At 40.4% G+C, this 15363-nt stretch overlaps 2 protein-coding genes across 2 annotated transcripts in view; both read right to left on the reverse strand.

Moving 5' to 3' along the window:
• LOC109203633 (tripartite motif-containing protein 16-like) overlaps positions 1-2562 on the reverse strand; it is a 536611-nt gene extending 534049 nt beyond the window's left edge. Inside the window, exon 1 of the mRNA XM_025902462.1 lies at positions 105-2562. Coding sequence (XP_025758247.1) covers positions 105-1774 — 1670 coding nt within the window. The 5' untranslated portion in view covers positions 1775-2562. The remainder of the gene's footprint in view (positions 1-104) is intronic.
• Positions 1-15363, reverse strand: part of LOC109194564 (obscurin) — a 151841-nt gene that overhangs the window by 80665 nt on the left and 55813 nt on the right. The window lies entirely within an intron of this gene.

A 15363-nucleotide genomic window follows, 5' to 3' on the forward strand; every position in this document is an offset into this window, starting at 1 on the left:
CTCGCAGCCATAAAGTGATCTCTGTGTAGAGAAGAAACAGCACAACAGTGAGCTCTCAACAGCAAAGAGAGACAAGAACAAAAACTGGAAGCTCAAAGGTCTATTTGACTTTAATCAACTCTGCAGTGGCTCCATCTCCATAGAGATAAAGTCCAGCATAGAGCGGCTGAGTGAATGTGGTCTGGACTCTGTGGAGGAGAGTCATGGTTTCAGAGACGCTGTAGAAAGACAGAATACCTGCACTGTGATCCAGGTACACTCCTTCTCTGGAGGACCGAGGACCTGAGAGGACAGTTTGGACTTTGTTGTGACAAAATTTATAACTGTTTGTGTAACAACGTAATGACCAAGATTTGTCATTGTATCCAAATAAACATTCATCTGACTCTCCTGCTCTGCTGATATTCTTGTATGCGACTGCTACATAAACTCCTCCCCCTCTCCACTCCACCTCCCAGTAACAACGTCCTGTCAGACTCTCTCTACTCAGGACCTGAAAATAATCAGTGAATCTGTCTGGATGATCAGAATAAGACTGTTGTTGTTCCATTCTTGTTACTTTTCTGTTCCCCTCAGATAATAACAGATATTTGTTTGCTGTGTTTGGATCCAGTGTGATTTCATGTGAATATTTTAAGAATCCAGCTCTGGTCTTTGGCTCTGGTGGTGACAGTAAAACATCCACTTCAGTGACTGTCAGTGAGATGTTTGTCCATTCCTCTCTCAGAATGTCCTGTAGTTTATCTCTGGTCTCTGACACAGCTGCTGTCACATCCTCAAAGTAGCTCAGAGGACGAATATTGATGCTGGATGAGTGTGTAGACTCACTGAGTGCTGACAGTGAGGGGTAGTTGTGTAGAAACTGGTTGTGATCCTCTGTGTGTGAGAGCTGCTCCAGCTCGCCGTCTTTCCTCTTCAGCTCAGCGATCTCCTGCTCCAGCTTCTCCTGAAGCTCTTTGACTCGACTCACTTCAGTTTCCTGCTGGGATCTGACCTGCTGCTTCACATCAGAGCTTCTTTTCTGGATGACACGGATCAGCTCAGTGAACATCTTCTCACTGTCCTCCACTGCTTTATCAGCAGAGCCATTGATGGCCTCCACCTCCTGTTGAAGCAGCTTCACATCTTTCTCTCGCTCCTGGATTCTCTGCTGGATGTTTAGTCGTCTCACCTCGAGCTCCTTCTGCTTCTCAGTCCTTTCTGCTGCAGCTGGGACTGTTTCATGGCCTTTATGTTCATCCATCAAGCAGAGATAACAGATACTCTGCTGATCAGTACGACAGAAAATCTTCATCACCTCATCATGTCGAGAGCAGATGTTCTCCTGGAGCTTCTTGGAGGGGGCCACCAGCTTGTGTTTTTCAAAGGCAGGAGACTCAAAATGAAGCTGGATATGTTTCTCACAGTAGGAGATCAGACACACCAGACAGGACTTGATGGCTTTCAGCTTTCTCCCAGTGCAGACATCACAGGCCACATCTTCAGGTCCAGCATAGCAGTGATCAGCTGGAGCAGCTTGGAGTCCAGTCTTCTTCAGCTGCTCCACTAAAGCTGCTAACATGGTGTTTTTCTCCAGGACAGGCCTCGGTGTGAAAGTCTTCCTGCACTGAGGGCAGCTGTGGATTCCCTTCCTGTCCTCTTCATCCCAGAAACTTTTAATACAGTTCCTGCAGTAGCTGTGTCCACAGGTTGTAGCCACCGGATCCTTCAGTAGATCCAAACAGATGGAACAAGAAATAGTTTCTCGGTCCAGCTGAACTCCTTTCTGTGCCATTTCTCCTCTCAGTTTCTCTTTGGCAGAAACGAAAGCATTCTGACCTCTGATCTCATAACATACTTTTCTGTAGTGAATGGAGCCTGTCGGCTCTGAAACGTTACAACATGTTTGTTACACCCATCTTCAAACTGCAGATCTAAAGGGGAGGGAACAAGGAAATACATTTACAGTGTTTCAGGAAGAAGAGGGAGGAGTTATCAGGCTTTGACACAGTCCAGGAAGTGGAGCAGTTTGACGTAAACACTGTTTGTTTAACACTTTGAACATGAACAAAGGAGGCGGATCAGTTTTTACATTTACAATATATGAATGACAAGTAAATAAAAAGCTGTCACACCATGGCACATATTATACCATGAATTGTTCTTCAATTCAAAAATGTTCACATTCAGACACAAAAATTATTAAATATTTCACAGTTATTAATCCTTCAAATGTGAGACATTTGGCTTTCAGACACAGAGCCAGTGTCTTTATCTTTACTGCAAGTATTTTTGTGTTTTACATGGTTGAATATCAAGTTAAATGTGCTGCAAAATGTGAACATTTAAAGAATAAAAGGTCAGAATGTGTAGAACAGGTTTTTCTTTCACTTATAAAATGTTTTCACATTCTTGTCTTTTAAACTCGCAGATACAGAAAAAAAATAGTTGCAATCAACTGATATTTTCACAAATATATTGAGAGCTGCAGATTTCCAATTCAAATTTTACTCTTATTTATTATTTTTACTACTTAGAACCACAACTCTGTGACTCCAGCCTCAGATCAGTGAACACAAGTGCTGGTGTCATGATCCGGGGTGCCGGTGGTGTTTTGGGGAATGTTTTCTTACTCAAAGCTCAGGTCCTGCCTCCAGGTGAAGTTCTGGGTCTACATCAGCCTCCACATGCGGCTCATTGTCTACAATCAGCAATGAAGTTTTATGGTCCACCTCAGAGCTCCAGTATTTATCAGATTGTCATCTAAACAGTAGTTTTAAATCAGCCTCCATGTTCTGCTTGCTCCAAGTGTTCCTTTGTTTAATTTCACCTTCTCGTGTCTCCAGTTTCCTGAACTTCCAGATCATTATCCACTCACCTCCACTCTTATCTGGATTTCTTCTGTCACTGGTGCTTCCCTCCAACCAGCTGCCTGCCTGAATCTTACCTACCAGTAGGCAAAACTCAGTTTCAGCCAACTTCCTGTGGAGAATCTGGAAACCTGCCTGCTTTCCTGCTCACTGTAACCATCCATGACTTCAGAAAAGGTCTCCCTCCCTCCAAAACCCAGATTCACCAGCCTGCTAAGGTAGCAACCTTCTTGCAGTACGACTCACCTGCACTGGAAATAATACCACTCTCCTCTGTTACAGTGGATCCAGCCTCTCAGAAGTTTCCACTTTGTAATATTTTACAGTTGTCTATCTGTGTCTTTAATGAAATCAGTTTGAGGTTGACACAGGCATGACTTGAGTCTGCTTGTGGGTCCACTTTCATGCTGGCCTCTCGGCCCTGAAAGCTTGACTTCTCCCTCTCGACTCATAAATTCACGCATTGTGAGCTTCGACTTTTGCAGCTCTTCTTAAGAGAAATCTGTTACAAAACTTGTACTTGTAGCTGAAGGGGGACAGGGGGTGGTGAGGGGGTTTGTGTGATTGAAGGCAGAGACTAGGGATGCAACGATACCAATTTTTTCAAACCGATCCGATACCGATACTTGGATCTGAGTACTTGCCGATACCGAGTACAAAAACTGATACTTCTGCCACACACAAGTTAAACTTAACCGGTAGTAAAGAAACGACCCCACACAACTCTTTAACACAAACGAAACGTTTACTGAACGTAAGGGCAGAGACAAATACTGTACAACACATCCCTTTTTTAAACTCAAATGATATTCCAATTCCTTAACCAAATGAAATACACTGTATAAATGAAATAATTCCCTTTCAAATTATATTAAACAACCCAACTTATGTTATCACCTTTTGGTAAGTGACTCACTAATATACACTCCAAAACACGTTATATAAATCCACTAAACATACAATATTCACACATGGGCGCCACACACACTCACATTCACACTTGTTGCAGGCCTGTTTGCTGCTCACGCCGGACGATGGAGAAAAATCCTCTTCTCCCCAGTAAGAGCACAAAAGACTGACTTACAGTTCCGTTGCTCGGTAGGTCGCCATTCACCAGTCCCACACTAAATCCACTCCCTGCGGACCCGATGCTGTCTCTGCTACAGCGCGTTAGCCAGTCACTGTCCAGCTCTCCGACAGTCCATAGCAGCTGCCTCCGTGGCGCAGCCAAGCAGTCCGGGCTAGCCTTTAGCCTCGGCGGTCATGGCTGGAAACACAGTTTTCCACGGACGGTGGTGCGACCGTTGAAACAAAAAGTCACTTCACCCACACTCTGTTGCGAAGCTCTCACACGGTTAGCTTTCTAGTCACACACTCTTTTGTGCAAGTTAACCTCAGTAAAACTAGCCGAGTCTCTCACTTTGGTTCAGCTAACCTCGTGCATCTCTCCATGCCGTTCTCTTCTGTGAACTGTGAACACCTTATGTGGCGTTCAAGTCCATGGGAATTATGAGTATCTACTACCAAATTCCCATCCGGGCTACATTAGTATCGGTTCATGGTATCGGTTGACTTTTACGAGTACGAGTACGCACACATTTTACAGTATCGGCACCGATACCCGATACCAGTATCGGGATCGGTGCATCCCTAGCAGAGACCATAGGAATGGAGGTCAGCCAATCAGAATATTGATAACAGGTACACATTGCGGCTCTTTGTGTTCTGGGGGTGTCGATCAGAACAAGCAGCAGCCAATCAAATGCAGTCCAGTCATTTATTTAGTTGGCTCAGATATTTACACAGCACAGTAATGAAGGGCACAGTACAGGTTTTACAGTCTTTGTAATCTGCATAGGTTTGCTCTGAAGAGGAAATAAACAACAAGAAATAACATTTAGATTCATGTCACATATGTAGGTTTATATAACAGTTATAATTACTTAAAGTAAAACTCGTGCACATAGTTCTGTGTTAAACTAAGTAGATCCTAACTCTGACGTTACAGCGTTCACAAAGACAAACACAGTCCAACAGCACCATCTACTGACTACACAGGTTTACAGCAGCGTGATCATGTGACTATATTTGCACAAACATGAGTATCAAGCTGCAAACTGTCTGTATCAGTGTTTCCATTCTGAAAGACGTGGAGAGGTTGTACAAAATAAAATACATATGAAATAAAATAAACTAACAAATTATAACAATTTTAGATTCAAATATTTATTAATTAAGAAATTCCAGATTCCCAACTTATGTGGACAACATAAAGTCTATTTTAATGACACAGTAAGTATGTTATATTACTGTGAACATTTAGAATCATCAATATTTAAAGACATGATTAAAGACAAAAATAAATCAATAAAACTGTGTCCACAAGCAAGAATAAGCTGCATTTATTAAAGGAAAAATCATAATTGAACCTCTTTAAAATGTAAAAATGCTGCAGATGTTTGCTAAAAATAGATCCACAGCGACTGCATCCCTGCATCTGTTTCAAATCATAGTTACATACTGAACAAACAGCGTCGCCAGATTTGCAAACACACTTGTTTACCACCAAGTAAAATAATAAACGTACGGCACAAAATAAAAATATGTCGGCAGTCGATGGAAGGCTTCAGGGAAATAATCTGCAGGTGATCTTTACAAAACATGAATAAGACCAATCAACAAAAGTGTAGCCAATTCAGGCTGAGGCAGCAGCTACATGTAGGCAAGTCCTACCTGTGACAGCTGGGACGTCAGGTGACCGAAGAGCTGGATGTGCACAGCAACAGGTGAGGAAGTCAGGGATGCTCAGATATCTAATGTGATTGGCTACTAACAGGGGCTAATAATGCAATATGGAAATACAGTACTCATTCTGCTGAATATAAAATAAGACTGTAACGGAAGTAATGCAAATATCTCAACAAGTCAGAGTTACACTCTGATCAAACTGTGATGCCCAAGTCTAGAAAAAAAGCAGCAAATAGGTTTCTGCAGCTCCACCTGTAAACAAACCGAATACAGATCCATCCTGTATTATCCTGAAGCTGTGGAGCCGAGTGAACTCTGCATCGTTAAGAAGATTTGTTTTGATGTTTATGAATGCAAACGCAAATACAAGACTGTCAAAATTAAACCTCTATCACTGAGTTTTTATCAAACCACAATGACAGAGACATCACTTCATCCACGAACTCTAAAAAAGAGAGAACAGTCATTTTCTCTGTACTTTTTTCTTTTTGAATTAGTTTCTGTCTGGTAATTTATTTTCCTCATGAGCAACAGATAAAAGGAGCATTTGATACAACATGACCTTCAGTTTGTAACGATAGTCCCATTAGAGTAAAGAACATGAGGACAGGCCTGCTTTACGGTAGGCTTAACTTGTGATTGACAGGGCACTGCTATATCTGTTGATGGTGATGGACAAAACACTCATTCAAAACACTTTAAAAGGTAGTTGATCACTGTAGCTCCAGGCCTCGAGGGTCGGTGACCTGTAGGGATGGGTATTGATAAGATTTTAACGATTCCGATTCCATTTTCGATTCTGTTTAACGATTCGATTCTTTATCGATTCTCTTATCGATTCTTTTTAAAAAAGGAGAACACTAAGGTCGATTAGCTTAGAACTTTGTTTTATATCTTCTCTTTGAACAAGATAGAAATTTAGGAGTAACATGGCCTTACAAACCCAACAGTGAGATCTTAAGAGATCCACAACCTACGGCTCTTCAATGGGGTGTCACAGGGTCCCCAGGAAAAAAAATTGTAAATGTAAAATAATAAAATAAATATTCTTCTGTAGCAATAACAAAGTATAACATAAATTATTCTGTAGCAATTACACAAGAATATCCAGTAATGTCCCTACCTACACTTAAACACATTCACTTACCATCTGCTGTGACAAATGGCTGCAAGGTTTTTACCACAAACTAGTCACTGCTCGGTGACATTCGGGCCTGAAAAGAGACGCTACGGTGGACTGCAGCGACAACTGCCAGCGAGCGCCAGCCAGACTCTGTCTGTCTCTCTCATCATGGTCACCTAAATGCACAGTAATGGCAGGTTTTGTAATAAAGCAGATCACGCTAACATAATATGCACTGTTAGTCGATTATTTACCTGCCGCATTAACGGGAGAGGACGCGCAAACATTACCGCTGCTGCTGGGTTGAGATTCACGAGTCCAGAGCGGAATTAAAAACACGACATTCATTTAAGTTCATCGCGTGTTTCGTGAGCAAATGCTTTTGCATATTCGTAGTGTTTCCTCCCTTAAATAAAATATCTACTTTGCAAATATTGCAAGTTGCCCTGTTGTCATCCGTTCTTGTAAAGTATAACCAAACTTTTAAGTGTTTGAGCCGCTTAGGCGCCGTGTTTCCTGCCAGGTACGCTCCGACGCTCCGCAATGTGGTGACGTCATTCGGGGCGACTGGAATCGATAAGGGAATCGTTTGCAAAAACGGCAAACGATTCCAAGGAATTGAAACAGTGGGAACCGGTTCTCAACAAGAACCGGTTTTCGATACCCATCCCTAGTGACCTGTGCTGTAGCCACTTTTAGAGTCTATTTGTCGCCCCCTGCAGGCCTGCAGGACATTAACAATAACTCCAACTGACTGCAGCAGTCACAGAGGCTGCAGAGACGTGGGCTGTGTCCCAATTCAGGGTATGCACGCTTGAAGTACGCATTTCAAGTGCGAATACGTCACCGCCACGTGACGACGGCTGTCCCAATTCAAAGTGTACTTCAAATGCATACTCTAAATGCGCCGTCGATTTCCCCAAATATCAAGCGTGGTCTGGTGCACGCTTCGTGGCCCCATATATCCCACAATCCATAGCGCGGCGGTGGGTGTGGATAATTTTGCCGCAAAATACGGCAGAAGGGAGCGGCCGAAAGAGTGAACTGTCAAAAGTGAGTACTGAATATTATGTCACTTATTTATGTGCGAATGTTTAATAAGGAAGAACATTAAAACATTACTGTTGGCCACATGTCGGCAAAGTTATGTGACATTAGTGATGTTTGTGTACATATATATATATATATATGTGGAGAGAGAGAGAGAGAGAGAAAGTTGAGAGCTCTGCCCACCTGGGGTAAGTCTTCTGACTTATCCCACTTTATTGAACGGTAGCCGCTAAAAGACTAGTTACTGTCGCTGCCCTTTTTTTTCTTCTTTTTTTTTTTATAGCGCGCTGGAGCGGAGAACACGGACAGGAAGGCGAGGACGCCGCCGGGTTTCCCCCTTCTGCACCGCTTGCCTGGATTGTAAATGTTTAGTGACTTTTATACTGTGGTGGACGCCACTGGATTTTTAATGTTGTGTTTTATTGATTTCTATTGTGTTGTTCCCTGGCCAGGGTTGTTTTAATTCACTTTACATTTTTAACTGTTTAAATATAACAGATTATGTTTTAGTCATACAGTTTTTAATTCGTTTGCATTCCCTTGGCTGCTCCACTGCTCTGTCCATTTTGAGGAAGGTTTCCCTCCTTTAATAACACTGTGCAAAAATCACCTTCGCTCTGTTACAAATACATATAATATTGGCCATATTATATTTACATTACCACAGTTAGATGATTTTAGTCTCATGAACAACATTAGCTAATTGTTATTTACTAGCTAATCTTAAAATGACTGTTCAGTACAGAAATGAAGCCCATCAATCATGTTTTACAGTCCTGTGGTCTCAGCCTCAGATACTCAACTAATCAAAGTGTTGTCATGACAAAAATGAATGACCAACAAAACATTTTTTTCTCCTTCATTTCTGCTGTAGGACACGTTTCTCGCGGTTAGTATCATGGTTGCTAGGCAACCTGAACAGCGCGACGAAGGCTAGACCGTCCCATTTCACAAGCCTCTTACTTCCGCACTTCCCGTACTTGTAGTACGCACCGTCCGTAGTACGCGTAGTGTGCGTACTTCAAGCGTGCATACCCTGAATTGGGACACAGCCGTGTTTGTACGTAGGAAGCGTCGACTCACACTCATGTGTGGAGCAAATCAGTGACGTTTACTGGTTTAAAACAGAAATCAGACAGTGGCCTCTAGTGTCCAGCTCTGGTATTGCACTGAAAAGATGAGTCAAAATTAAGGTGAACATCAAAATTTTATCTCCAGTAAAACAAGTGAAGCTTTTATCATCTCTCATTTCATTTTATAATTTCTTACATCTTCTATCTTACATTCAGTAGTAATAGACATCTCTACTTAATTACAGTGACACATAATGAATATGGAGCATTAAAGTTCCTGTTTGTCTGTTCAGCAACACAGTGAAGACACTGTAAATGTAAAACTTTAAGACTTAAAAATAAATCAAAGATTTAATAAAAAATTAACAAATAAAACCGTTGAAACACTTTTACTCTCGCAACTCTCAGCACTAAACTGAAAACACGATCACAAATCAGACTGAACTTTACAGACTGAACATCGAGTCCTGACCAGCAGGAAGTTTAACATTAATCTTGGTGAATTATTTGTAGCTTTAAAAATCCAGAGATGTAAAATGTAAATCACATTGTTTTGGATGTTTATAAAGTGCAGCAGATGATTAACGAAGGGTGTTTAAAGTAATCAGCTTATAGCTCAGGTTCTCTGAGACAGTAAAGATGATAGAAAGAAAACACAAACAATCAGAGCTCATAGCTGTGGTAACAAAGTCTGCTTTCATACAGTGAGGTCAGTAAAACAAGGGAGTTCTCCTTATGAGCTCCATGAATCCTGTTTCTGTTACTTTAAAACTTGTTGGTGCTTTTCCAGTCTCCTGTGTCACCAACACAATTTTCAGGCCACTCCCCCATCTTTCCACATGAATGCTGTTGGAAATATCCACTTTCATCTGTAATAAATGCAAATTGAATGGAAAAGACTCCGTGTTTGGGAACGATCCATGTCAGTCCAGCACAGTGATGATCAGGGAGGATTTTAACCCTTTAATTTGTCCATCAAAGACACTTTGAGGTCTCACTGAAAGGTTTAAGTTCACCTTAAACAAACAACCAGTAAGAAAATTCATGAAACATGCTGACAGTGAGACAGAGGAGTGTTTTTTCTCCAGGCTGAACTTCACAGTTTTGTATACTGAAAACTTCTGGAAGAAATATTTCCTGTTTACATCCTCTGATCTTCCACTCTGGGTTTTCTTTTATGACACTTTCTTTGTGTGAAAATGAGCTCGATAAATTAACTGGACGAGGCTCGAGTCTCACATCCTTTTGTAGGAGTGACCTTATGATGATCTCAGTGCTGCTGGGCTGAGTGTCTCCCTGTGGTTGATGGTTTGAATCCAACATAAATGTGAAGATCCAGGAAAAATAAATCTCTGATGCTCTCAGCTCTATTAACACCAACGCTCCTTTGAGCAAGGCAGCTAGACTGGTAGTGGTTGTTTTTGTGTCTCATCCTCCTCTGGATGCTTCTGCTGAAAGAAGTAGAATAATGAGTCAGTCTGACAACACAAGAAGCAACATGTTTGTGTTTGTTTCTTTGTTTCTTACTTTAACTTTCTGCAAAATGTGGTGAAAGAAACATGCAGCAAAACTAGCGACAGCCCCAACTGATAATAAGCTGATGACAACGATCACCACAGGGACCCTGGATCGACCTGCTGATGATAAATAAAGAAATAAACATAGTCACCACAAATGGACCAAAAAACCCTCAAACAGGAATGATGTAGAGAAAAGTTGGAGCCTTTTCTTGCCGTTTGTTGGAGTCTTTTTCTGAGGAGCTGGATTTTGCAGTGATGTCTCTGCTGTTGAGGTTTTAGCAAAATCTGTATCTGGAAAACAAAACACAAATAAAAATCTTTGAAATTAGCCGTTTTTGTTTTTTTTTTTTAAATTATACTCACATTTTAATCATGTCTCAGATCAGCTCACAGTGATCACATCTGTATAATAAAGTTCTCTTACCAGAGATGGTGACTCTGCAGCTGTTGTAGCCGTGGCCATAACCTGTGTCCACCTCAGACAGGTACAGACCCGAGTCCTCAGTCCTGAGTCTGGACAGCTGGAGTCTGATTCGTCCTTCTCTGAGGGCGTCTTTGTCACTCTGGACTCGTCCTGAAAACTTGTCATCCTGAACCTCTGAGAAGTCGACACCATCATGTAGGTAATAAAGAGTCAATTCTTTGTGGCCGTTGTTCAGGTAACAGAGGATCTCCAGTGCTGAGATGGGCGTGTCTGGTTTGGTGGTGAACGTCCACTCCAGTGTGATGTTGTGGTTCTCCTCTGCCTGATAGGAGCTCTGTGTCACATCCACTACAAAAGATCCTGTTGAGGAGACAGAGAGGAGCAGACACACTCACAACTTTATACAACATCAGAAATGTGAAGCACAACAAACAGTCTTTCTGACAGCCTCCCACACGATAGTTTTCCATGTTCTTCCACCACAGTATAATTCCACATTTTACTCTCTTTTTGAGGCCTGATTATTCGAGACCTTGTATGTGATTAAAAGGATTTTCAATTCAAGTCTGGATTTAAAACAGGAGCCAATAAAGAGAAATCAGCGTGGGAGAAACATGGTCTCACTTTCTAGTCCTTGTTTTTCAGATGGTACAGCATGGTGGATCAAAATGTGATGTTACTTTTCTTTGTTCATAATTCATCAGTTCAACACGATCTCCATGAAATACAGCTAAACTCCATGACAGAGCCTCCACCCTCCTACAGATGGCTGCAGATACTCACTACTCTGTACTGAGCTCCTCAAACACACTGATGATTTGAACCAAAGCTGAGACCATTTCTGTTGAACTGACCAGATCCTGTGCCAGGCCTTTGTTTTGTTTTGATTTTTCCCATTTCTTAAGGACGTGACTTTCAGATACTGTTCATCTGCTGTAGATAGTTTAAGCACACACTGGACACCATGCTGAGATAGCCCCAGTTTTCAGCTGATTGCTATTTGGCAATGATCTTGTTTGTGCAAAAACATTTTTATGTCTATCAACGTGTTTGAGCTTTGCCATTTTTTATAGGCTCAACCAAAGAAATGGGAACAAACGATTTGTAACAAAGTGCAGAAAGAAACATTTTGAAATCGTCTCTTTGGTAAGTTGTCTGCTTTGTGCTAACACTGCACTGATTTAACCTTTAAGTTCGGTGACTAACTCAGCTTCAACCTGGTCCAGTTAATCTGTGAGCACGACAAACATTGTCATATTAAAAGCTTTTCAACATTCACATCAAACATTCACTGAGGTTTGATAAGTGTGAAAAAAAAATATTGAAGACTGTCATTAAGATGACATTTTACTTCTTGAGATAAAAACATGATAAAACATATATTTAGTAATTCAGTATTTCACAACTGGACTTGCATGTTAAGCAGAGAGAAATGTGAAATTGTCTTTATTTGCTGACTTCTGCTTCTTCTTAAACTGCAGCGTTTTAACGTGATCGTCTTGGCAGACCTGCTATAATTGGACACCTCCATTTCTAAATCATAAATAAAAATATTTAACATGCAAAGAATGGATCAAGACCTGCAGGTGATTTTAAATATATAGTTGGCTAAAATGGTGTAAAAGTAGAGTCTGTAATAGAAACAGATTATTTACCTTTAACTGAACACAGGTAGATGACCAGAGTCCACAGTGAGGCCACGAGGAAAGGCATGAAATCCACACTGACATCTTATTCACAGTCTGTGGGGATCCAGAGCTTCTTCCTCATCACACACAGAGACTGAAGACACAATGAATTCTGTTACATCTCAACACAGACGTGCTGCTCATGTCTTCAGAAGACATTACACTTTGTTTATATAATGATATTTGACCTTTATTAAAAATAAAACTACAGGCGTTAAATGTCACAGGAAAAATGCTGCTCATGGTGAGTGCAAACCTTTTACAGTCATTTCCCCTGTTGTATAACCCTGTGACAGGACAGCTATTTAAAGACAGCTGGGCATTAATGGGAATCTTCTGTGGAAATGAAAGAACCAAGAGAGAACCTTTCAAATCAAAGCTTTTACCTTCAGCTTTTTAATACTTTTTTTTTTTTTTTTTTTAATAAATACATGTATACACATATGTATTTATAAAATACACACACACACACACACACACACAGGTCCTTCTCAAAAAATATAATGTATATATATATATATATATATATATATATATATATACATATATATATATATATATATATATATGTGTGTGTTCTTGTGGACTGATTGTATATTGCATACTTTACACTTTATATTATCGGCACTCAGCGTGGATGCCCACTCGTGCCACGCTGTCAGTGTGTCAGTCTAACCAGGTTAAGAGGTAACACACTTGCAGATGGATTTATTCTAATAAGATTTCAGCTGAAAATATTCGGTTAGGTTTACAAGTTTTTGTATTTCTGCTTCAGATTTTTGCTCCAACAGTGAAAGCAAGAATCAGCCATTTAATGCTCATTAAAATGTTTTTACATTTAGTATTTTGATGATGCATTCAGGTCAGAAATCAGGGCACAGTCCTCTGTGCAAAGGTAAAGGTTTCGATAATAGTGCATTTATTTGGTATCAGGTCGATGTCAGATTTTTACGGCATACAAGAGTCAAAGATTTAGCCTTAAGCTGAGCTTAGAGTTGAAGTAAAACATCGATTTACCTTGAACAGGTGTGATTAAGACGAAGGCAGATCACAGGACTAAAGTCATGAGTGGAAAAGTGCAAGAAGACTCCTTACAGAGCGAGCTGTACCCGCACATAGTAACAAGTGCAGAGACTGACATAGCGACTCGGTCTCTTTTCTTCGAAGCGACTGCTGAGCGGCTCTCAGATGGCTCTTTTATACGCGTCACAACGCGCCATGCAATGTGCGTAATGGGGCAGGACTACTCTTCAGAAAAACTGTTTGGAATTACTTGTAACCACAAAAATACCTGCGCTCTTCTTAATTTTAAATAATTTGCTTGTTTCTTTGTCCAGTTTATGAAGTCCCACAGCTCCAGTTTGAGGCTGTGGGCACAGCATCTAGAAATTCAATTTGATATCTTTGTAAATGTTTATAATTTTGTTCATTGTTAATGAACATTACACAACAACATCAAAGTGGGCTCTATGCGGCTTACAACAGCCACTGAAGGTAGAAAACAATCAGGGGCAAACCTTGGAGGGTATAAAATTCCGAGAATAAAATACACAATTTGGACAATAAAGTGGCAAATTTATGGCAAATAAATACTTGTGATTTTTAGCTTAGTATCGTCACATTATCATAAAAATCCGGTGTTTATAAAGACGCGTTGAATTGGGTCTGTTCAGAAAACAGCAAACTGATTTGGATGACGTGATAACCTTTGCACCAAGAACTACAGCACAACGGAAAGATACCAGGACGTGGTTGGTTATATCTATATGTGAATGTTTGACGTGAATGTTGAAATCCTGTTAATATAAGAATGTTAAGGAACAGGTGGACCTGTTCCTTCCTGGCTGAAGATGACGTTGTCATAGTTATTTTTAGATGATTTTGTTCTATTTTTAGTTTAGAGTTCATTATACTAACAAGTCGCATCAAAGCTGGGCCAAAGTTCAGCACGTGGTTAAAGTAATCCAGCCCAGTGGCGGAGGCAGACAATCGAAACACCCGGGGCTTAGCCCTAAAGGGTAGTATGCATGTGGGATTTCTTTTTCTTTTTTCTTTTTTCTTTTTTTTTGGGGGGGGGGGGGGGTTAGAAATGACTGAAAGATTAATTGGCTCTGTTTTGAGTTTTGTTCAAAAAAGAATGACTTCATATAAGGAAAAATATATAACACATCTGCAGGACACCTTAAACTAGTTTTTTTAATTAAGGAGCAAGGCAGAACAAAGTCAGGGCTGTATCAAGACACTAAACCCCAATTCAACCAGACCCAGAACTGATCCAGAATTAAAACAGGACTACAACAGTTCAAAATCAGGACTACTTAGGATTTAACCAAGACAGAACCAGAATCAAAACTAGATGATAGTAGCACTAAAAATCATCATAGACCTGCACTACACTTATTTTTTAATTCTACCAAAGTACGCTATTTAGATTCAGAAAAGTTTATATAATTATTTAGCCTTGTTGTGCAAACAAGCCTGCATAACTTAATAAATATAGAATTTGAAAAGTAACAAACCTAAAAAGAAACACTAGGTACGAGATACATGAGTACCTATGATACGGTGATACTTTTGGTAAACAACCATTTGACTAACATGTGTGTCTCACCTGCTCTTGTTCCATCTCTGTTCTGTCCTCATTCTCCATCTCCCTCTCTCTGTTCCTCTCTCTCTCTCTCTCTCCTTCTCTGTTCCTCTCTCTCTCTCCCTCTTTGTGCTGACAATCATCAAATATATAGTTGAAACCAGATATTTACATACTCTTCAGATCAAAACACAAACACTTTTTAATTGTAACATCAAATCAGACTAAATGTTTATTTTTTTTAGATTGATAAATATAAAAAACATATTTGTTAACTTTAAGAGTAAAGAGAGAAACTATC

Source organism: Oreochromis niloticus, linkage group LG3 (assembly GCF_001858045.2).
Source record: "Oreochromis niloticus isolate F11D_XX linkage group LG3, O_niloticus_UMD_NMBU, whole genome shotgun sequence".
NCBI lineage: Eukaryota > Metazoa > Chordata > Actinopteri > Cichliformes > Cichlidae > Oreochromis > Oreochromis niloticus.